This window comes from Euprymna scolopes, chromosome 30 (genome assembly GCF_053919585.1).
Source record: "Euprymna scolopes isolate OS-2025 chromosome 30, ASM5391958v1, whole genome shotgun sequence".
In the NCBI taxonomy this organism is placed as follows: domain Eukaryota; kingdom Metazoa; phylum Mollusca; class Cephalopoda; order Sepiida; family Sepiolidae; genus Euprymna; species Euprymna scolopes.
The window spans coordinates 139,423-164,836 of NC_136511.1; the positions used below are offsets into that span (position 1 = coordinate 139,423).

The 25,414-nt window shown below is 33.8% G+C and overlaps 1 protein-coding gene across 1 annotated transcript; it reads right to left on the bottom strand.

Annotated features, from left to right (window-relative positions):
• Nucleotides 1–25,414, bottom strand: LOC145254634 (von Hippel-Lindau disease tumor suppressor-like). Its single transcript, XM_080113249.1, has 4 exons — nucleotides 25,212–25,414; nucleotides 12,623–13,062; nucleotides 7,111–7,250; nucleotides 1–2,186 (listed from the first exon to the last, which is right to left on the bottom strand). Exons 2-4 carry the CDS (start codon nucleotides 12,966–12,968, stop codon nucleotides 2,136–2,138), a joined length of 537 nt encoding a protein of 178 aa, XP_079969375.1. The 5' UTR covers nucleotides 12,969–13,062; nucleotides 25,212–25,414; the 3' UTR covers nucleotides 1–2,135.

Genomic DNA, 25,414 nt, shown 5'->3' on the forward strand with positions numbered 1-25,414 from the left:
TTTTTTTTTTTTTTTTAATTTTTTTTTTAATGTTTTTGTTCAGTATAATAGATTTTTTTCTTTTAATTGGACCAGCTTTTTCATTTCGTTTTATAATACGAGAAAAGCAAACACACCGGGAATGGAGGAGATTGGAGTCATAATTCTGTGTGTCTGGTTAAAATTCAGAAACTACCCAAGATACTTAGTATCATGTGAATTATACAGAGTACTGTTCTCATCTTGGATGTTATTTGCTCAACGTTTCGACCAACCTTCCACAGGCGCATCTTGTCGAACTTTGGAATCCTTGTGTCGTGTTTCTATGAATTTTAGGAGCCTTAAATCGATTCTTGTTTTGTTCACGATAGAATTATCTGCAAGGACTCGTAGCCTAATCGATAAAGTGCTAGGTGATAAAATCAGTTCTAAGTGACAGTCTTTTGAAGGTTGAAAGTTCAATCCTCAGTATGGGCGATAACTAAGACTGCAATTCTGAATTACTCAAGGCTAACAGAACAGGAGCAAGCTATCCCCGTTGATTAAATAAAGGGTTCCGTTTTGAAATTTTGTACAGATTCCAGAGTTCAACAGAAAGATTCTAGACGTTTCTGAATTTTTGAGATGAAGATAGGTTATTCATATTTGAATTCATCGGACTACTGTTCTCATCTGAGTGTGATTTTCACGTTTCGGTTGATGTAACCTCTGACTTTCTTTAGATGTATCTTGTCGAAATTGAGAATTTCGAGCGGAACCCTTTATTTACTTCACCCCTGTTCTTGTTCCATTAGCCATAACTGGATAGAAGTCCTAAGTAATTTGCAGACTGGATAGAGGTCCTAAGTAATTCGCAGACCTTCTCCTGAAGGTTGAAGGTTCAATCCTCAGTGTGGGCAACCAAAAACGACAATTGAGAATTATTAGGACCTCTATCAAGTCATGGCTGACGGAATAAGAGCATAAATGAAGTAAATAAATGGTTCTGCTCAAAATTCTGTTCAAATTCCCAAGTTCGACAAACATTTTTTTTTTTTTTTTTTTTTTTTTTTACACAGTGGTCACCACTTATCAAGGCCCGGAAGCCACTCAGGGATAAGGGTTATTGCAAGTACATTACGTTAGTGTGGAGATTTAATGAAGTGTTTACTTAAGGGGGCGGTTCATTAGGAATTTGTTAACGTTGGACTTGAACACATCCAAGTTGTAGTCAGGTTGGAAGCAGGCAGACGGAACAGAGTTCCACAGGCGTGCAATTCTAAGAAAGAAGCTTTGTTCATGGAATCCACGTTTTGATTTAGGCACAGATATAGAGTGGGGGAAATTTTTCACAGTGGATTCAGCTAGACGGGTGTTTTTCGTGAAAGATTGGCGAGGGGAGACCAGAGATTGGACTTCAGACGAGCACCTGCCATGGAAATAACGATAAAACAAGGATAGGCTCGCAACGTCTCTTCTGTGGGAGAGAGGTTGCAGGGTAGAGAAAAGGGCATCCCCCACTAAGCCACAAAGTCTATTTTTTACTCTGTCAAGGCAGGATAGGCTGTTTTTTAGCAGCTCCTGCCCAGATATGGCAGCAGTATTCCATCCTTGGACGTACTTTCCCTGGGTTCGACAAGATACACCTGAAGAAGATCGGAGGTTACATCGACTGAAACATGAAAATCACACTCAAGATGAGAACAGTAGTCCGATGAATTCAAATAATATGAAAGATTCTAGAGTTCAACAAGATGTAAGGTTACAACAGTCGAAACGCAAGAGTAACATTTAAGAGGAGAACAATAATTCGAATAATCCAAAACATAGCAGTTGTCGATGAAATAACACTGCAACTAGGTCAGTCAGTCGAGTTCCTTGTTTCTTTTTCCTCACTTTCTTTCTATTATATTGAACCAGTTATGAGAGAGAAAAAGGGGACAGTCAGAAGGGAAGGGGAGAGGAAGTAAGAGGTAGAAGTCGTAGAAAGATGTTTCGGAAGAAAGATGTTGAATTTTTTTTTTTTATTTTTTTTTTTAAATGTCTTTTTTTTCTTGTATACATCTGGACAATACCAGGCAATAAAGTAGAAGAGAACCACACCCACGAATCTATCCGGTTAGTCTGTTGGGACAGAACGATACTCCAAGTATGTTGAAAATGTCTTTCATGCCAGGTTATTGGTTCTGTTGTTGGTCAGCAGCATTATTTGAATTTTGGACAGTTTCCTGGAAAAAAAAAAAAAAAAAAAAAAAAAAAAATTAAAAACAATGGGAAAAATTAATTACATAAGTTATTATAAATTATCATATTACAACATAAGTCTCACCTGTGTTTAAATGTATGCATGTATGTATGCCTGCCTAAAACTTTCGACGGAGGCAATAGATTTTCACGAGATTGGTATCATTTTAAAACTCGACCCTTCGGATGACAAATATCGAAAAATTGGCTGAAAACATTAATTCCTTCACCCTCAACTGGGCACTTTTCTACAGGAAGGGGGGGGGGTCGCTTTTTTCGTTGATATTTTCCAAAGTCATCCCCTCTTTGATTGACTAGCCTTAATTTAAACATTCGTCACTTCCGGTTTGGCGATGGACGCAACAGCAAAGACGTCATGTATTTTTTTCACATTCTTTTGTTCCTTTGCAGCACGGGTTCGAGTCTGCCTGCCTACTACCACTTTTTTTTTTTTTTTTCTTTTTGCTCAACACACACCTAACACCCGAGCAATGCCGGGCACCCATGCTAATATTATAAATTATAAAAATTAATCACATAAATAAGTAAAATATAGTTTTTATATATATATATAAAAAAAAAAAAATTTAGAATTAACTAGAATATAAAAAATAAAATAAATGTGTCATTTGTGTTGATAAAAATCTATAAAACTATAACTTTTATAATTTTCAATATCAACTTATTCAAACGGTGGAAATACTTTCATTATTAATTCACATATGCACACCGAAGCACAAGACTATTGGAATCTGGACAATAAAAAAAAAAAAAAAAAAAAAAGAAAAAAGTCTTCACAACATGCCGCAAAAAAAATTGTCTGTATTTTCCTTATGAAGACACTTACACAAGTCGAAAATTAAAATATTAATAAATATGAAGACATTGCCAAGGTTGCTGCAAAGAAGGTGGGTTTTCCCTCTATCATGCTACAAGACTATTCACACCTAAGAGTATCTTGCACCTCTACAAGGCCACCATTCATGCATGAAGTGTTGTTGCAATATCTAGGCTGACGCATCTACCACTAGTCTCTCCCTTTTGAATAAGGTCCAAAAAAAAGAGTCTTCAATCTAAAAGGTCCAACTTTCTCAACTAAGCTTCAACCCGACCCATCGACGCTATGTTGCATTTCTGTACCTGTTTCACAAGTATTTTAATGGAATGTGCTCTGATGAACTCGTTGCACTTGTGCCCCCCCTCAACGTACATGTCTCCAACAAATCTGCTTAGCAACAAAATCACACTCCTTCACTGTTGTCAGAAAGCTTTCTACTCTAATAGTTTCTTTTCTTGAACAGCTACACTTTGGAACTCCCTTCCTGCTACCTGCTTCCTTGACTGTAATGATATGCAGAAATTTAAACGTAATCCAACATCTTATTAATCTTCTTTAGGCATGGTTCGAAATAGTAACCTCTCACGTCCAAGTGCTGATATGCCTTGTTAGGGTGAAAAAAAAATTGTAAAATTTGGCATCTTCAGTATTTGTTAGTGTTAATTTAACAATGTTTCAAATTCTGTGCCACCCACTCAGTGTGGCCATAGCCGAAATTGAACCTCACTACACGAGTTTGTAGTGTAATTCAAATCTTGTCTTGTTTCTGTGCAGTTTCCCAAAATTCGACGAGATCCACCGAGAGAAGGTTTGTTTAACCAGCATATTGACCTTCTTTGGATCATTTTATGCTGGATATAAGTTTTTTTTTTTTTTTTTTTTTTTAAATTTTTGTTGTATTTTAAGCTGATAGTTTTCAGATTTTATTTGTTTTCTTCGGATGTTTTGTTGTTTTTTTTTTTTTTTTTTTTTTTTTTTTTTGAATTTTTGTTGTATTTTAAGCTGATAGTTTTCGAATTTTATTTGTTTTCTTCGGATGTGTTGTTGTTTTTTTTTTTTTTAGATTGTTTTATCACTAAGAATATTCAAGTGATGTTTCAAGGTTATCAATTGTTTGAAAATGATTTATATTTTGTAAGAGAGATTCGTTCTTTCTAAGAAGTTTAGGATATTATTATGGTCTTCTCTTTCAAAGAGGTCTTTTAGACTTTTGACCTTGTAAAAGTGTTTATGGATATGTGAGGTCATAACAGTCCAATAAAAAATGTTTAACCATATATAGCATGTTATACATTCGGAAGGTTCTTCATTTTTTTTATATGAAGGAGAGTTATATGTGTGCTCTATCCAATTACATCATAGGACTACATTTTTTGTGATTTGTTGGGGGGGTCTGACAGTTGTCTTTTAAGTATAGGTTTAATTTTAAAAAGTTTGTTGTTTTAATAGTTGTTCCAGGTTTTTTTTACATTTCTTAGTAATAAATTTATTTACCTATGTCACTTATTTCAAGTTTAAATGAATTTTGTTTGCACATTTATATAACTTGTATAAAATGTTTTTGACTCGTAATGGGGGGTATGACACCAATGACTGACAATCGTTTTTATAACCACCGGCTGTGCTAACCAACAAATGAAAATCTTCCAAAGTTACTATAAAAATTGTTGTATTTTAGATTCAATCAGTTCGCCGTTAACTACGTCACGGACCGCATTTGATTCTTGGCCGCCATCTTTATTAATAGCAATTACTGCCACCATCTTTGTTACTGGAAAATACTTCACACTCAGTATCGAGACTGCACTCTGTTCAACATGTCTTAACACTTAACAACTTGTTTCAAATTTTAATGATTTTCTGCATGTTTATAGAACTTGTTTCAAATTTTAATGATTTTTTTTTTTTTTTTTTTTTTTTTTTTTTTACATCCATGTCGGCTTTTTCATTTCCGCAGGATCTAAAGTGACTAGGAATTCAACAGAAGAGGAAAGTTTTGTGTTGTGAAATAGAATGGATTATTTGTAGAAGTTTGATCAATAAGGGATTGTTTAATTTTTGAGTTTTTAATGATTCAAGAACTGATGAGGAGTCCACGAATATTATGGATGTCTTGGAATCATGGTTAATGATGATATCCATCGATTGAAACGTGAAAATAACACAAGATTAAAATAGTAGTCAAAATAATACGAATAATCAATCCTCATCACAAAAATTCAGAAACATGAATAGTTTTTTTATGATGGAAATCGCTCCAGATGATGCAAGGAGGTAAAGAAGAAAAAATTAGGTTAAAAAACTTGCCAACGATAAGTGTTAGACGAAATAGATTCCGACTCAGAACCCCCCCCCCAGTGTTTTTACTTTTTGTAAGAAACATTGTTTATGGAGTGTGAGGACTAAAGGATAAAATAAAGGAAGCGATGCTGAAAGTAAAACAAAGATCCACTTTTTTTATAAAATAAAAAATCTGCATTTTGACCGATCTCTGAATTAAAATTAAAAAAAAATAAATCAATTATGAATTAAAATTTAAAAAATAAATCAATTATGAATTAAAATTTAAAAAATAAATCAATTATGAATTAAAATTTAAAAAATAAATCAATTATGAATTAAAATTTTAAAAAAATAAATCAATTATGAATTAAAATTTTAAAAAAATAAATCAATTATGAATTAAAATTTAAAAAAATAAATCAATTATGAATTAAAATTTAAAAAAAATAAATCAATTCTGAATTAAAATTTAAAAAAATAAATCAATTATGAATTAAATTAAAAAATAAATCAATTATGAATTAAAATTTAAAAAATAAATCAATTATGAATTAAAATTTAAAAAAAATAAATCAATTCTGAATTAAAATTTAAAAAAATAAATCAATTCTGAATTAAAATTTAAAAAATAAATCAATTATGAATTAAAATTTAAAAAATAAATCAATTATGAATTAAAATTAAAAAAAAAAAAATCAATTATGAATTAAAATTTAAAAAAAAATAAATCAATTATGAATTAAAATTTTAAAAAATAAATCAATTATGAATTAAAATTTAAAAAATAAATCAATTATGAATTAAAATTTAAAAAAATAAATCAATTATGAATTAAAATTTAAAAAAATAAATCAATTATGAATTAAAATTTAAAAAAAATAAATCAATTATGAATTAAAATTTAAAAAAATAAATCAATTATGAATTAAATATACAAAAACATAATTAGTTATGAGAGGTACCACTGTAAATAAAAATGTTTTCATGCAAACATCAAACATTATTTATCCAGAAAAGAATCTCCAATCTAACAGGTTCCGCACTGTCAACTAAACTCCAACTCCTGTCCCATCGCCATAATGTTGCATCACTGTGCCTATTTCACAAATATTTTAATGGAATGGTCCCCTTCCTTGACTAATCTGACAGGCAACAAAATCCCACCCCTACATTGTAGAAATCCTTAGATGCCAGAAAGCATTTGACTAATAATTTCTTCCCTCAAACTACTAAACTTTGGTATTCCCTCCCACTCCCAGGTCTGTGCTTCCTCAACTGTACTAACAAGCAGGTTTAAATGTAATATGAACAGACACCTTGCTGCTCAACTCCCTATATAGTCTCCCTGTAGATATGGTCTGAAATAGTAGCTCCTATACAGCACAATCATGCTGACACATCGGTTTACATCAGATCACCAAAGTTAAGCAACACTGATACTGGCCAGTATCAAATGGGTGACCATTTGGGACTACCAAAGTGCTGTATGTAGATGGAAGGTTAGATCAGCCCTTGTGCTTTTTACAGCATGTAGTGATGGCCTGCACACATTAACAGCGATACTATATGAAAAGGTGATGGAGTTTAGCAAACTTCATTATCTCGACTGCGGTCGCAAAGTAATGATGTCCAAGTGAAACTGTACCTTGTTTGGGTTGAATAATGAGCTTTATAGAAAAAAAAAGAAAGTAAAGGAAAGTAAAGAAATAAAAAAGGAAAAAGAAAGAAAAGACAAAAAAAATCAAATAAAGGAAAAGTAATGAAAAAAGAGAAAAAGAAAATCTCACCACATTTGAGAGGAAACGATTTCTTTTGAGGGAGTTCTTCAGATCGGCGATCAGTGTTTTCGGTAATTCCAAATCGTCCAGGTAATTAGCAGGCACGATGGATCGTAATGTCTGAAGACAACATTCTTTCAAAGTGTACACTAAAAAAAAAAAAAATACTTAAGAAAATAATGAACCACATTTTAGATTCATTTCTAAAACAAAACTGCAGAATACCATCACCTCGATTCCATGAACAAAGCTTCTTTCTTAGAACTGCACACCTGACTACACTAAGGTGATCTTCAAGTCTAACATAAACAAGTTCTTGATGAGCTGTCCCCTTAAGTAATCCAATTTGCCAAATTTCTGCTACTAACGATTACTACGATACTATCCCGATGATTACCGTACACTCATTAACCCTATATCCTTGAGTGGTCTCGGGGTCTTGATAAGTGATGACTCCTTTGTAAAAAAAAAAAAAACAAAAAAAAAAAAAACAAAAAAAAGAAACTGACAATGTAAGTATGGGTTATATTCTCCAAGCTGGGCCTTACTTCTCCATATTATATGAAATATTCCCAAAGATATATCATGGAAACATTGATAACTGGTATTCCCAAATAGTCACCCATCTGGTACTGACCAGGCTCAATGTTGCTTAACTTTAGTAATCTAACTAGTGTTGGTATGTCAGTGTGATTATGTTGTATATATAGGATCCGATATACTGAGAGTTAAGACTTAGATAAACTAAGCTAGAAGAATATCCACCTCGGGACAGATAAAATTAATTCTCTGAACATTGTGTGACCAAACTACCTAGCTAGGGCTGCCCTGTATATGGGGAAAAAAAATTTGTTCAGTCTGAAATTTTACACGGTGATTAGTGTTATCTGTTTAAAAAAATAAAAATAAAATAAAAAAAAAATGAAAGAGAGAAAAACCAAGAGAACTCTCGCTTTTGAAACGTGCACCACAACATACTCAACGACAACACCAATATGGACTCGACCAGTAACACTTGTGAAGATGCGGCCTTTTTTTACTTAAAAATTCTTTCATTATTCGATGGATTATTTTAGTGTCCTGAATTCATAACAGAGCAACCTCTCTCCCACAGAAGAGACGTTGCGAGCCTATCCTTGTTTTATCGTTATTTCCATGGCAGGTGCTCGTCTGAAGTCCAATCTCTGGTCTCCCCTCGCCAATCTTTCACGAAAAACACCCGTCTAGCTGAATCCACTGTGGAAAATTTCCCCCACTCTTTATCTGTGCCTAAATCAAAACGTGGATTCCATGAACAAAGCTTCTTTCTTAGAACTGCACGCCTGTGAAACTGTTCCGTCTGCCTGCTTCCCACCTGACAACAACTTGGATGTGTTCAAGTCCAACGTTAACAAATTCCTAATGAACCGCCCCCTTAAGTAAACACTTCATCAAATCTCCACACTAACGTAATGTACTTGCAATAACCCTTATCCCTGAGTGGCTTCCAGGCCTTGATAAGTGGTGACCACTGTGTAAAAAAAAAAAAAAAAAAAAAAAAAATTAAAAAAAATTTAAAAATGAACGTATGGCAGTAACAGCTGTACACAAATGACAGAGCCATATGCGAGGTGACATCACGGCAAGCAAGAAGGAAAAAAATTATTAAAAGAAGAATGTATGCGTAGGCCAATGATCACATTTGAGAAAAGACAGAGATAGACATATTATGCATGTTGGACTGAGAGCAACAGGAAAGACGCATCCTAAACATGGCCGGACAAGGGTAGAATAGCATGTGTTTGACAAGGCAAAGTCTTGTTTAGCACATTAGAGTATGAGAACAAGAGACAGGGCATTCTGTAAATAAATGTCTGTTGTTTCACTATATAAAAAAAAAAAAAAGAAAGAGTAGAATTCTTCCCTTGTCTTTGTTTCCTTTGTGACTGTCTGCATACATTGTGTGGGTCTCGAGTTTTGACAAAGTAGCTGAACAACGGCTTGGGTCCCATCAATTTTGGCAAATAGCAAACACAATCCTGAACAGAAGTCTGGACCTGAAGTAATCGTGTCAGCATCAGACAAAGCCAAACTCTTTGCCAAGATCTTTGCAGCTAATTCTATCCTTTACGACCAATGTTTGTTTGTTTGTTTTTGTTTTACGGCATATCAACCTTTTTCAGGTTATTTAATGCCAAATCTAGTTATTTTGAGGAACGATTTTTAATGGAGTATATTTTTTTTTTTAAGTCAGATTCTATTTAACCCATAGTTGAGACCTTAACAGGTACTACCACTCTGGGTCAGAGTGGACCTGGGAGCAATGGCAATTAAAGGGTGGCTCCACACTCCCCAAGGCCCGCAAGGTGGGGCCTCACCATCGGATATAGTTTTAGGTCATATCCAGGACCCTTTACGACCAAGGCTGCCAACTCTCAGTGACAACTGGTAGCAGTGGTAGGATTAAATATCTAGAGAGAAAAGTAGGAACTCCTTCCTATTAAGATGTTATGATTGTGATGGATAATGATGCTCATCGGATGGAATGTAGCATTTTAATATCACAGCAGAATGTGTCTGTAATGGTGGTTGAAAGCTACATATAATAGTGGCTAATAGGCTAGATGTATTAAATTTGTATGTGGCATCTGGTGTTGCAAACCTATGATAGTTAGGTACAGCGGGGAATTTTTCCAGTCAAATAATTATATACAAAATTTTATCATTAGTAACAGCAATGGAAATTAAGCTAAATATAGAAAAAAATAAAATTAAAAAATAATAAAAAGGATCGTTTTTGGCATCGGAAAATAGGTAGAATTTTTTCCAATTCCAATAGCGATTTCGATACCTCAAAAAGTTCCCATTTTTCCAGATTCGATTAATCATCACAATGCTATGTGGTATGTTGATGGATAATTTCGTGATAAACCATCCAAACTTTCAAATCCATATGCTCAAATTTTGTAATTTGCAGATGGACATCATTAAAATAAAAAGATCCTGAAAATTGGAGCATGTAACTCAAAGCGATTTCTGATTTAAGGCGTTTTCCCTCCAAATAAAGACCTAGCTTTGAATAGTGTGAATGTGGAGCAAAGAACTTTTGATCATTTTTAGTTCAGAGGTTTTTCATAATGTCTGCATGAATGTCCAAAAGAAAGAAAGAAAAAGGAAAAGAAAGAAAAAGAAAAAGAAGAAAATAAAAAGAAAAAGGAAGAAAAGAAAAAGAAAAAGCTACCCAATGAGTTGCATCAGGTTTTTACCTCATGTGCACAAATGAAAAATTCCCAAATCTGGAAAAAAAACAAATAGAAGGCTTCAGATACCATTTTTGAATTCCGTAGGTCAAAAACTTAAGTGAACTTTTAGGGTCACATTAATGTTCCAATTTTTAGGGTCGTGTCAATGTTCCAATTTTTAGGGTCGTGTCAATGTTCCAATTTTTAGGGTCGCACCAATGTTCCAATTCTTAGGGTCGTGTCAATGTTCCAATCTTTAGGGTTGCGTCACTGTTTCAATCTTTAGGGTTGCACCAATGTTCCAATTTTAAGAGTTGTGTCAATGTTCCAATTTTAAGGGTTGTGTCAATGTTCCAATTTTAAGGGTTGTGTCAATGTTCCAATTTTTAGGGTCGTGCCAATGTTCCAATCTTTAGGGTCGCACCAATGTTCCAATTTTTAGGTTCGTATCAAGGTTTCAATTTTTAGGGTCACATCAATGTTCCAATTTTTAGGGTCACATCAATGTTCCAATTTTTAGAGTCGTGTCAACGTTCCAATTTTTAGAGTCGTGTCAACGTTCCAATTTTTAGGGTCGTATCAAGGTTCCAATTTTTAGGGTTGTGTCAATTTTCCAATTTTTAGGGTCACATCAATGTTCCAATTTTTAGGATCGCACCAATGTTCCAATTGTTAGGGTCGTATCAATGTTCCAATTTTTAGGGTCGTATCAAGGTTCGAATTTTTAGGGTCGTATCAATGTTCCAATTTCTAGTGTCGTATCAGGGTTCCAATTTTTGGGGTCGCACCAATGTTCCAATTTTTAGGGTCGTATCAAGGTTCCAATTTTTAGGGTCACATCATTGTCCCAAATTTTTGGGGTCGCATCATTGTTCCAGATGAAAATCATAAAAGAAAATGTAATTATTAAAATGTTGGCCGAACTATGTTTCACACAATTTATGCAAAATGAAAAGCTCTACATCAGAAACTGCTTGGAGTGACCTGCTCAAATTTTGAGGATGTCAATCTATAATGCAGGTTACAAGAAAATCTAAGGCAATGGATGTCAAAATCTATAATTTCTGAATGATTTGATGTGGAATTACTCTGACTTTAAGTATTGTTGTACAGGCACAAATATTGCTGATGGTATGGATCACAGAATAGAGTGAGAGAGAGAGAGAAAGAGAAAAGAAGGGAGAGATAAAAGTATAGAGTGAGAGAGAGAGAGAGAGAAAAGAAGGGAGAGATAAAAGTATAGAGTGAGAGAGAGAAAAGAAGGGAGAGATAAAAGTATAGAGAGAGAGAGAGAGAGAGAGAAAAGAAGGGAGAGATAAAAGTATAGAGTGAGAGAGAGAGAGAGAAAAGAAGGGAGAGATAAAAGTGTAGAGAGAGAGAGAGAGAGAGAGAGAAAAGAAGGGAGAGATAAAAGTATAGAGTGAGAGAGAGAGAGAGAAAAGAAGGGAGAGATAAAAGTGTAGAGAGAGAGAGAGAGAGAAAAGAAGGGAGAGATAAAAGTATAGAGAGAGAGAGAGAGAGAGAGAAAAGAAGGGAGAGATAAAAGTATAGAGAGAGAGAGAGAGAGAGAGAGAGAAGAAGAGAGAGATAAAAGTATAGAGTGAGAGAGAGAGAGAGAGAGAGAGAGAGAGAGAGAGAGAGAGAGAAGGATAGGGGGAGAAAAAAGGAAAGACAAATGGAAAGAAAAGGAGAGAGAAAGAGAGACACAGAGCGAAAGAAAAAGAGAGAGTGAATAAGAGAGATGGAATAAGGTGTGCCGTTTAAAAATTGGGTGCTTGTGCAGTTTACACATCGTGCTTTTTTTTTTAGATAGAATTTTCAATTTAAATTAAATTTTTATGGTATCTTTCATTTATTAAATTGTTTAGTGAAAATACAGAATAGTTAAAACATATGTCCTCTCTCCATATTAAGAATGTCTTTCTAAATAATAACGTTATCATTTCAGCAGGGTCTGAAAACTGCACAAGTACGTTTTCCTGCTTTCCGGCTGACTACAATATGGTTGTGTTCAAGTCTAACGTAAATAAGTTCTTGATGAGCCGTTCCATATAAGTTATCAAATTTACCAAATTTTCATTACTAATGATTACTATATTGTCCAATTTCTAATGTACACTCTTTAACCCTTATCCTTAAGTGGCCTCTTGGCCTTGATAATGTGGTGATGCCTATGTAAAAAAAAAAAAAAAAAAAGTACCAAGATATAAAACGGTCTGCAGTTTAGTCTCAATCAAAAACATAAAATAAAAAAATAAATAAAAACTTAAAAAAAAAAAGCAGCAACCCACTCTCCTTACCTGGGATAGTTATCATAACAACACGTCTGACAGCTCCGTCTCGTTCGTAGCAGTGCGCAGTAGGTTGAAAAACTTCTTTCAACTGCACAACCAACTTGTCGCCCGTTAATGCATCCCGGAAGATCCACGGGTGACCCACAAAAGTGTTGACATCCACCCATGCTTGCGAGGGTAAGGTCTTGTAACGTACACCCACTCCTTCATGGTTAAGCCAAACAATGTCGACTAGACGCTGCGTTTTGTTGAGAAAGCTGATATATGAATGCAAATAGGAGCCCTTTGAACGGAGCCGCCTGGACACCAGCAGATCGCGCGTGTCTTCTCGATCATCACTTTCACCTGCCATCCTGACCACAAGTTTGTCGTCGATATTCCTAGGAAAAATATGACCTTGCAGTGGTCAAATCAACTGGAACTTTCACCGGATTCTATTCCGCATCCTGTTAAACGAGGAAAAAAAAAAAGAGGAAAGGTGCTTGTATAGTATTAATCACAACTGAAAATCGCATTTCAAGTAGAAACACTTTGATCTCGTTACGTTTAATGATGAAGTAAATATTAGTGTTGGGACAATTCCAATATTTTTCCCGATTCTGGTACAATTACCGATTATTTTCTCTAATCCGGTACAATTACCGATTCTGGTTACAATTATTGATTCTTTTCTCTATTCCGGCACAATTACTGATTCTGGTACAATTACCGATTCTGGTATAATTATTGATTCTTTTCTCTATTCCGGCACAATTACTGATTCTGGTATAATTATTGATTCTTTTCTCTATTCCGGCACAATTACTGATTCTGGTATAATTATTGATTCTTTTCTCTATTCTGGCACAATTACCGATTCTTTTGAGCAAGATGTTGGTTTACATTACATTTAAACTTCTACATGTCAGTACAATCAGAGAAGCCGGTAACAGGTAGGGGATTCAAAAGTCTAGCAATCCAAGAGAAGAAACTATTAGAGTAGAAGGCTTTCCAGCATCTAGAGACTTCTACAGTGAAGGGGTGTGATTTTGTTGCTGAATGGTTTATCGAGGAATGGGGGGTGTGTACATTAACAGGGTACAAGTGCTATGAGTTCATTGGAGCACATTCTGCTGAAATGCTTGTAAAAAAACAGGCACAAGGATGCAACACTGCATCGATGGGACAGGGGTTGGAGCTTGGTTGATAGTACCTATTAGATTTGAAACTCCTTTTGGACCATGTTTAAGAATTAGAGACGAGTAGTCGATGCACCTGCCCAGATGTGGCAACAATACTCCATGCATGGGCGAATGGTGGCTTTGTAGAGGTACAGGATACTCTCAGATGTAAGTAACCTTCTCGCATGATAAAGGGAAACCACCTTCTTTTCAGCAAACGAGTAGTTTCCAAGATATGAAGAAATGTTAGTTTAAAGAAAGTGGGGGATCACTTTTCTAAAATAATTTAACGTATAATGATCACCCACTTTATGGCCACCAGTTTTGGTGGTCAAATAATTTATACCGCTGAAATACACATTTGCCGAATTTTTGTTGGAGGAGCGTCAACGTGTGGGTTCTCAATTTACGTAAAATTTTTCATATCTTGGAAACTACTCGTTTGCCGGAATTTTAAATGTTATTCTCATTTTCAACGTCTCCAAAAACCTATAAATGTCTTAATTTTCCAAGTTTTTTTTTTTTCTATAGCGTGGAAAGTCGATTGTCTGCCCTTGCTGATCTTATATCCAAACGTTCCCGATAGGTGTCGCGAGCAGTGTATCATTTATAAACAAGATCGCGTGAAGTCATTCTTCGATAAAATGTCTCATATTTGATTTTTTTAAATAATAAAAAAAAACTAATTGATTGATTTACATGATTTTTGGAATATAACATCTTCATGCAGTGACAAGTACGTTCATTATAAAGATTTTTTACAGATTTTTCTTGTAAAAAAGGTTTTTTGTGGACCGTTTGTAGACAAGCACCAAAAAAAATGCCAACACCTGATGTTTGATAAAAAAAACAAAACAAATCATAATCATATTTTTTATTATAAAAAGGTTATAATTTCGTTATAGAAGTTCAAATAAAAACTGTTTGATTAAAGCTTCTATTTTTATATTTGCTTAAAAAAAAAAAAAAAAAAAAAAAAAAAAAATTACATTATATACAGTGCTGGTCATCCCTACCTTAAAGTTTGTCCAACGTCACTTCTTCCAGATGGCTTTGAAAACGAAAACCAACAACAAATAGGAAATTAACTAGTCAGAATAAAAGTTTGATATGTCAGCTTAAATGCTATTCATGTCCAACTTTTAAAACATGAACAGCGACCTTTATTAGAAAATTATATTTCTTCTAACGATTACTAGCTTTGTTTAGAAATGTATCATTTTACCATTTTTTTTAAATTTATAATAATGTGTCATCGCTTACCAAGGTTCAAACGACGCTTAGGGGCAAGGGTTAATGATGTTGCCAGCTGGTTCTGAACACCTGCAGAGGTTTAGAAACAATGAGTAAAAATAGCAAGAATTTGGGTTTGTATTACTGTACACATAGATTCGAAAAAGTTGTCAAAACAACAAATATATAACAAATAAATGTTATCAAAGGCAAGACAAGTTACTTTTCTACCAAACTGGATACATTTTTGTGTTTTTATTCAATGTAACATGTTTATTCAGCTCGAAAAACATGCAGTGTTTACCGATGTATTGGAAAATTCAAAATGGCGCCCGACACTCTCGTTAACATGGTAAGTTTGGGAAAAGGTGTTATAAATAATAAACTAGACAAAATACTATTAAAAAAACACCGAATATATGTCAACTTATGTCACGGTAACATATATTGAGCGAATTTCTAACAGTATTTTGTCTAGTTTATTATTTATAACATCTTTTCCTGAACTTACCGTGTTAAAGAGAGACTCGGGCGCCATTTTGAATTTTCCAATACAGCGGTAAACACTGTATGCTTTTCGACCTGAATAAACATGTTACATTGAATAAAAATATGAAAAATATATCCAGTTAGGTAGAAAAGTAATTTGTCTTGCCTTTGATAACATTTATTTGTTATATATTTGTTGTTTTGACAACTTTTTCGAATCTATGTGTACAGTAATACAAACCCAAGAATTTTATTTCTTTTTAAGCGGCTGACTCAGCAAGAATTTAGAACAGAATCGGTAATCGTATTGGAATCATCTCATCACTAACATGAAAACTCAAAAGAAATTACGGTGCTTGTTTATAATTAGACTACAGCAGTATATTTTAAATATCTCCTTTTAAGCAAAAGCAATATCACTTAATCATTATCTTGAAAATAGTAATATATCCAAAAGTTATGAAATTTGACCGAGTAGAATATCCACTATTAGTTTAAAAAAAAAAAAATGCAAAGAATCAGTGGCCGCCATTAATATTGTGGACTCCAAAAAAGAAAGAGATAATTTAATTTACCTTGTTTTCAGCCATATTCCAACAATTAGTATGAAGTCAATGGTAAAATATACAATTGTTTGTATTTTTTTTTTTTTACTTTAACTGCAACTTAACATTCACCTTTAAAATTGATAACTTTTTGTAGGTTTTTGGCTATGCAGAAAGCGAATATCACATCTAAATTTGAGGCAGATAAATAATTTTCTTGATATTAAGACCATTATTATCCAATGTGATCCATTGTTATCATTGATGGCCACGTTTTTTTCCCCAACTGAAAAAGTTAGGAGGACGCCTTCAGAATTTACTTGAAAACGACCATATTGTAATCAGCTGGGAAGCAGCCCAATGGTATTGGGTTCCACAGATGGAAAGTTCTTGCTTGTTGAAGTTCCGTCCAATTTTAGGCATATAGAAGAAAAGAGGAAAATTACTTAGCCAGACAAATTTTTGCTGTGAATGTTTTACAGGGGTGGGGAGCTGGGCTGCTGCAAAAACTTATGCCAAAGCCATACCTTTCAAGATTCCAGGGGTCAAAGTTGAACATTTGCACTACTAATCTCAAAGTCCTGGAAGATTTTAGGCCACCAAAATAACCACAGCTGTTTGACGTTTAAAAATCATTAAATCAATATTATTTCCAAAATGAAAAAAATAAGATTCATGAAATGCTAGCAGGACCTGTGGAAATTCCACAGGGGATTCATTCATATGTAATATATTGATGTTGGCATTCTGTAGATGTTCAGTGTCAACGGAGATGCTCTGAGATTATTGTAGCTATTTTGTTAGAACTGCAAAAGTATTTATCCAAGCTAGCAGGGATGCTCGGCATAACCAGGTTATAAAATACGCTTAAAATATATTTTAAATTTGGCAAATTTCGTATGTATTATAAAGAGTTAATGTTCTATCGACTTTTACATATTATAAAATTGCGATTTCAAAAATAAGAAATATAGCGATATGACTGGGGTTAATCAGCTTGAATCGAAACTGAATCCCAAGCATATGAATAATTTTAGTTCCTTCAGCTATAATCGAAACTGAAACTTATGAAAAATTCTTGATAAAATTATTTAAAAAAAATAGATTATTGGAGTTCAATCAGCTATAATCGAATCTGAAACTTATGAATTCTTGATAAATTATTTATAAAAAAAAAAAAAATAGATTACTAAGGTGCCATCAGCTACAATCGAAACTGAAACCAAAACTTATGAAGAATTCTTGATAAAATAGATTATTGGAGTGCCGTCAGCTATAATTGAAACCAAAACCAAAACTTAATTTTTGGTAAAATTATTTATGACAAGAAAGAGAAATACATAACAATTAAACGACACTGATGTAAGTGTTCGTTAGTTGTTTTTTTTTTACGGCATATCAACCCTTTTCAGGTTATTTAATGCCGAATCTGGTGATATTGAAGAACGATTTTTTAATATAGTATATTTGCTTTTTAAGTCGTATTCTATTTAACTCATAGTTGGGACCCTAACAGGTGCTACCACTCCGGGTCAGAGTGGACCTGGGAGCAATGGCAATTAAAGGGTGGCTCCACACTCCCTAAGGACTGCAAGCTGGGGCCTCACCATCGGATATAGTTTAAGGTCATATCCAGGACCGCATGTAAGTGTGATACAGCAGAAAACAACACATACTATCATATTAATATAGAGATTTTTTTATCGCAAATCATTGAATTTTTGTCGATACTTCATGGTTTATATATTTTTTTCTTCTTTATATAAATCTATATTTTAAAAAAAATCAGCGAGTCTTACACAAGTGACAGTTTATGTGTACACATATCTTAGTCAATGACAAAATTCTTAGAAAACAACTTCCAGTCCGTATTGGAATGGGGCCGTAAGACTAAGCTTCTTTCCTTTAACAACTACAAGAAGCCTTCTCAACCACCGATAGGCATGACTAATAACTAGGGCTATGACAAGAGAATATTCTTTTCATTATTTTGACTCTCGAGTATATGTCAATTCATATCTTATATGTTTTTAGATAGAGTGATGTGGTTCTCGATTGATTAACTACGTCGGATATATACTCGAGAGTCACAACAATGATAAGAATACGCTCTTATAGCCCTACTAATAACACCCTACATGAAAGCTTCAAACTCCTTGACTTAACATTCACAGGTAACATGAATTGAAACAAATACATTGAGGACATTGCTAAGGCTGCTGCAAAGAAGGTGGGCTCCCTCTAATGTGCTAGAAAATTACTCACACCTTAGAGTATCTTGTATCTTTACAAAGCTACAATTTGCTTAAGCATGAAGTATTGTTGCCAAATCTTGACTGGTAATCTCTTTCTCTTAGACACGGTTCCCGAAAAAAAAAAAAAAATAAATAAAAAAATAAAGTCCTCAATCCAATATGTCTAGCATTATCAACCATACTCCAACCCATATTCCATTGCCATAATGTTGCATCACTGTGCCTGCTTTACAAGTATTTTAATGGCATGTGCTTTGATGAAATCATTGCATTTGTACCCTCTCTCGATGTACATATCTCTCAGCAAACCCATTTAGCAACAAAATCCGACCTCTTCACTGTAGAATACCATAGGTGTCGGATTTTAAAAACTTCTTTCCTCAGACTGTTAGACTTTAGAATTCCCTACCTGCTTTCCTATCAACAATAACAAGCAGAAATTTAAATGTAATGTAAACAAACATCTTATTCATCTCCTTACATAGTCCCCTGTAGAATTAGTAACTCCTTGTGTCTAAGTGACAACATGCCTCATTAAAGTTGAACAAGAGTAAAAAAAAAAAAGATGCTGCTGGTTATGCACCCTGCTTCTCTGACGTTTTACAAGATTGCTAGCTTTGGAATATCTCATATCTCAGCTAGAAATGTTCCTATTTAATGGTCTCCCTAAAAGGACAGACTTCAATACAAGGTTGGTTTTTAATGTGAGGGAAAATTCAGCTCCCAAAAAATGGGCACTCCGAATTGGAACAAAAGTAAAAATTACCTTAGTCTAGGATTTCTTTCTTTGAGTGAGGGTAGAACAGATACAACACTTTAACTAATCAGACACAAAGAGTGAGAAGAATAGGTAGATATCAAAGATCATCCTCTAACTCCTTAGTAAATTCAAGATTGATTAAAATATTTCTTCATAAACATTTTTTATTGTTTATTTTCCTTTTTTGGGGGATCATGCACATTTTTTGCCATTATGCACATTTATTCGACATTAACCAACATACTTTTAAATATTTCTATTAATTACTGTGGGCATCAATTCTTCATTTACCGACCTTTTCATAAAATAAAATTAAACAAATTTTGCTGAATTTACGATAATGTGCTAGATAACCATAGTCTAATCTGTTTTTGTGGGGGCCTTTTAACAATCTCTTCTGGCTTTACATCATCTTTTCACTGGACAACGCCAGTGCACAAGTCCTGCTAGTATATAAATATTACTGATAGGTTATCTGTCGTCCAACTTGTTTCAAAGAATAAGCTCAAGTGTTTGACTAAGTGTAAAAAATATTTCTTGGACGCGTAGAAACATGTAGATTGAGATGCATTCATAAATACCTGTCAACCATGACAAAAATAAGTAATGAGGCTAGCTAGTAGAAGTATTTTATTGAGATTATTTTAGAGGGGATGAGAAGAGAGTGGGGATGAGAAGAGAGAGAGAGAGGGGGGGATTGAGGGACTATAACAAAAATATTGATTCATGGGTCACGTCTTGTCTCATAATACAAAAACGATCTTACACGTTTACATTTTATGTTAAAAATATTATATATAAAGGGTAGTTGTCTGGGTGTATATTTGTTTGTCTGGCTAAAAGTTATATGCTAGAAAACAAAATACCCACAAAGCAATCGGCGTTGTCCTGGCCAGGTGAAGAATATCGAAAATTCAGAAAAAAATTATTCATTCTTTGACCCCAAACTAAGGCAGATATAGTAATGGTGGGATCGGTTTTCCACCCATATTATGTACTAACTGAAAAGTAATATTGATTTTTAAGGAGTTTATTCCCTTATTCCAACTCATTCCTCAAGGAATCTGTATAAAAGAGAGTTGCATATGTGTGTATGTCCAGAAAGAGGAATTGTTTGTTTTGTTTTATGGCATGCTAACTCTTTGGGTTATTTTATGCTAAGTGTCTATGGGTTCAGGAAGTCTTTGCCCCTTGCTCTAGCTGTTGTATGAACGTTTCTTTTTAAATCTATATATCTATAAAAGTGAACGTGTCTGTCTGTCTGTCTGTGTACATTTCCCTACGCAATAACTCTGTCAATTTTTAGTCTATAGACTCGAAATTTGAAATACCGGGTACTGAGATTTGGGAAAATCGATGTGACGGGTATCAGCCAGAAATTTGGCTGTTAAGGGGTCAAATTTCAACGATTTTACCTTTAAGAACTCTACCAAACTCCTCCGACAATTTTGGGTCTAGACACTTGAAATTTTAGATATAGGTTCCTTGAACCTGGATCTAATTTAATAAAGTGATTTGAGCCCGAAACTATAAATTTTAAGGGGTCATAATAGGGGTCAAACTAAAAAAAAATTTACTCTTTTTTTTTTTTTGCTCAGCATACACCTCCAAACACCCGGGCAACGCCGGGCTGAAATGCTAGTATTTTGATAAAGGCCAATTTATAAGGATATAAAAATAGGATGTGATGATAGCTTTTATCGAATAAATCCGAAATATTTTTTCTTGTTACAAAATCAGTGCACTCAGTATGTGTTTTATATTATGTACTAACTGAAAAGTAATATTGATTTTTAAGGAGTTTATTCCCTTATACCAACTCATTCCTCAAGGAATCTGTATAAAAGAGAGTTTCATATGTGTTTATATCCAGAAAGAGGAATTGTTTGTTTTGTTTTATGGCATGCTAACTCTTTGAATCAGTGCATTCAATTAATATGTGTTTATTTGTGAGTGGTGTTTGACAAGATATACAGATGGGTTGGCTTTCTTTTTTAGGAGATATGAGTGGGTTAAATGCGTATAGCCTATTTTTATTCTCGTTAGTCTGACTTCTTTTCTGTTCAGTTTTGTATTTTGTTCTTGTTTTTTAATTTTTGGCAATGTTTCCTGAAGTTTGTTAGGATATTCATTCCAATAAGTTTGCCATTTCTCCGTTGTGTGTGTGTGTGTTGATATGTCTTTTTAAATCTGTTTATGGAATTTTAAAACTTTGCATCAACAGAGAGATTTAAAGCTAATTCATCACCTTTGATATACGAATGGCTTGGTATCCAGCAGAAAAGTATTTCTTTTTTACTGTTTAACTTAGTTAATTTGTGGAGTAATTTTGTGATTAGGTGGTTGTCCATCTTTTTATTTTTGATAACTTTTAAAGTAGATTGACAGTCTGAAAGGATTATAAATTTGGATTCTGTTATTGGAGGCTAGACTGAGAGCTAGGATTAGAGCATGTATTTCGGCACTGAAAATTGATGTTTCTTTGGGAGGTTTGTTTGTTTTTTGGTTGATTTGTTGAGTATTGCTGCACTGACTGTTGCATTATTTTGTTTAGACTCATCTGTACAGATGTGTGTGTGGTTTGGATACTTTTCTTTGATTTTTTTGATATCATCATGGTAAGTTATTGGATGGGTATGTTTCTTTTCAGGTTTACTTAAACTTAGATTGATGGTTGGGGCTTACGATTTTTCAAGGAAGGGTTTTGAGTAGGACAGTTTCATAGATTTTGGTTATAGATAGATTCGTTTCTTTGGAGATCGGTTTTATTCTGAGTCGAAAAGTTTTGATTGTATTTTCTTTTTGGTTGAAAAGGTGTTTACGACTTGGGTTTAAAATGCTATTGTATGCAAGGTTTGCGGGATTGACTGTTAGTTTTGTGTAGTACTTCAGACCAAGGTTCTGGTTTCTAGGCATTGGAGGGGGTTTCATTCACTTTTCATATAGACTTTCTACAGAGGAGGTTTGAAACGCTCCTAGTGCTGATCTTAGTCGAGAGTGGCATATTGCGTTGAGGGTTTGTAGATGTGACTTTCTGGTGGATTGATATATATAAAGCTGCCATAGTCTATTTTTGATCCGATTAGTGTTCTATATAGCGTGGAGGGGTGGGAGCGAGTGTGTTGTGGTGGCAGAATTTCTGTAAAATGTTAAACAGTATTCTATAGAAAAACTGTTAAACTGCAGAAACACCTGTTAAACTACACAAGTTCTATAATTGAATACCCCCCCCAAAAGAATGAAAAACATGAAAATGTTTTTCTAAACCGTGTGAAAACTTAATTTTTTAGATCAATTAAAAAAACTAAAAAAAAAAAAACTACGTAACACACATACACAAAAAAAAAATGAAACTTTCTTTTTTTTTTTTTGAAATTTGTGATTTCAAATGTCTGCTAAAGATTCCTCCGTGATTTGATGAGCCACCTCAATACGCGCGTGCACATATGACCGCATCATGTATGAAAACACTAACGTAGTGTTAACGAAGACGGTGAAATGGTGTAAAACAGTCCAAGGGACAAGGGGTTAATACCATACAAACGGTAAATTTGCGACGGTTTTGATTATCAGATTCGTTGTTAGCAACCTCGAATACCTCTCCCCCCCCAAAAAAAAAACCCCAAAAAACAAATTAGAGTAGTTGATGTTCTGTTGTTGCGTCAGGTAATATTTACCAAAATGTTCTTTAATAAAGTTCAAAATTCTGCTACGTCGCCTGCAGTGTTTATAAATAAAATAGTTCTCGGTGCTAGTGCGTATTGATCCGCACTATTTTTTAAATAGTATTTTCAAGTTTAATTAAAGTTTTATATCTGTTTATATTAAATTGTAAGGTTAAAGTAGGTACAAAACACCATCCCCATGTTAAGAATGGCTTTCTAAATAATAACGTTATTTCAGTTCGGATCAATAAGTGCACTAGTACCTAAATCTCTTTTTTTGTTTAAAAATAAGGTACTAGTGCACTTATTGAGGGTTTGTATTACTGTACACAGATTTGAAAAAGTTGTCAAAAAACAAATATATAGCAAATAAATGTTATCAAAGGCAAGATAAGTTACTTTTCTACCAAAGTGAAAGTGGATATATTTTTCGTGTTTTTATTCAATGTAACATGTTTATTCAGCTCGAAAAACATGCAGTGTTTACTGATGTATTGGAAAATTCAAAATGGCGGCCGACTCTCTCTTTAACAGGGTAAGTTCGGGAAAAGGTGATATAAATAATGAACTAGACAAATACTGTTAGAAATTCGCTCAATATATGTTACCGTGACATAAGTTGACATATATTCGGTGGTGTTTTAATAGTATTTTGTCTGGTTAATTATTTATAACACCTTTTCCCGAACTTATCGTGTTAAAGAGAGAGTCGGCCGCCATTTTGAATTTTCCAATACATCAGTAAACACTGTATGTTTTTCGAGCTGACTAAACATGTTACATTGAATAAAAACACGAAAAATATATCCAGTTTGGTAGAAAAGTAACTTATCTTGCCTTTGATAACATTTATTTGTTATATATTTGTTTTTTGACAACTTTTTCGAATCTATGTGTACAGTAATACAAACCCAAATTCTGTATTGTTTCAAAATAAAATACTCATTAATTTCAGTAATTGTTAACATTAAGTGGGGAGAAACAGCCCCCCCCCCAAAAAAAACGGGGTGATCCTTTTTTAGTGCCGCCTCCAGTCATGTAAGAGTTACGTCCCCTTTTCCGCTTAAAGTAAACATCTGCCGGCAATTTAATAAAATAATAACGTAAAAAATGAATTTAACTTGAAAATCATATATACAAAAAAATAGCACGCCTCGTAAATTTCACCAGCATCGTTTTGGAAAAGAAAACAGAAAATAATGGTTAAAATCAAGTTCCATCCGTCTTTGTTTACATTCTTCGTCAGCTGATCATTCTGCTTTCACAACGCATGCCATGGAAAAGTCACTTCTGATTAATGTCTAGCAGTTTTAAAATATGCAAACACATTTTTCCGTTTTGCAGAATAACAGAATGATTCCACTTGTTACCGTGCTGAAATAATAACGTTGTTATTTTGAAAGTGGGGAGGGGAAAGTCTTGTGACTATTTTCTACTTCCACCTATAACAATTTAATAAAAAGAAATATCGTGAAATTTGAAAATACTAATTAAAAGATTAGCACGGTGACATAAGTGCATAAGCACCTAGTTTAGAACTGGTAAGCATTAATAATCAGAAGTGGCTTTTCCAGGGCATGCATCATGGAGCAGAATATGGTCAGCTGACGGAGAATGTAAACCAAGACAGACTGAACTTGGTTTTAACCAAAAGAAAAAAAAAAGCGATATATTCTAATTGTCGCTATGCTTAAATTGAACCAAATTGTCTTTAACCCTTATCCTTGAGTGGCCTCTTGGCCTTGATAATGTGTTGATACCTATGAAAAAAAACAAAAAAAACAAAAAGAAAAAGTCCAATGTGAACAAGTTCTAATTGAATCGTCCCCCTAAGTAATCCAAGTTACAAAATTCCCACTGTTTACTATGCTAAAATCACAATGACTAATGTATACCTATTAACCCTTATCCTCGAGTGGCCTCTGGGCCTTGATAAGTGGTGACACCCATGTAAAAAAAAAACAAAAAACAAAAACTGACACACAAAAAATAAGGTCCTGGATATGACCTTAAACTATATCCAGTGGTGAGGGAGGGCCCAGCTTGCGGACTTTGGGGAGTGTGGACTGTGGAGCCACCCTTTAATTGCCATTGCTCCCAGGTCCACTCTGACCCGGAGTGGTCTGTTAGGGATCCCAACTTATGGGGTTAAATAGAAACCGACTTGAAAACAAAAAAATATTCTATTAAAAATTTTTTCTTCAAAATCTTTGGATTCGGCATTGAATAACCTGAAAAGGGTTGATATGCCGTAAAGACACAACCAACCAACAGAAAAATAAAGTCTATTATGAGACGCGATAGCATAGTTTGCTTTTATTAAAATCGTTATCATGAACTTTTTACTGTTCTGCTTGTTTTAATATACAAATATGTTTTTCTTCAAAATCTTTGGATTCGGCATTAAATAACCTGAAAAGGGTTGATATGCCGTAAAACAAAAACAAACAACAACGAACAAAAAATAATAAACTTTTTTTTTTTTTACCTGTTTTTATTTTCTTTCGATTCCCTCGCTAATATTTCTGGTATTTTCTCCAGTTTCATTCCGATCCACAATGAAAAAGTTAAAATAATTCAATCAATGTACTTTAAACATTTAAAAAATAAAATTAATTAAACATATTTTTCGTTTGTTGTTATTAAAAAAAATGTTTCTCCTTTATACGCAAAACAAACCGGAAGTTTACT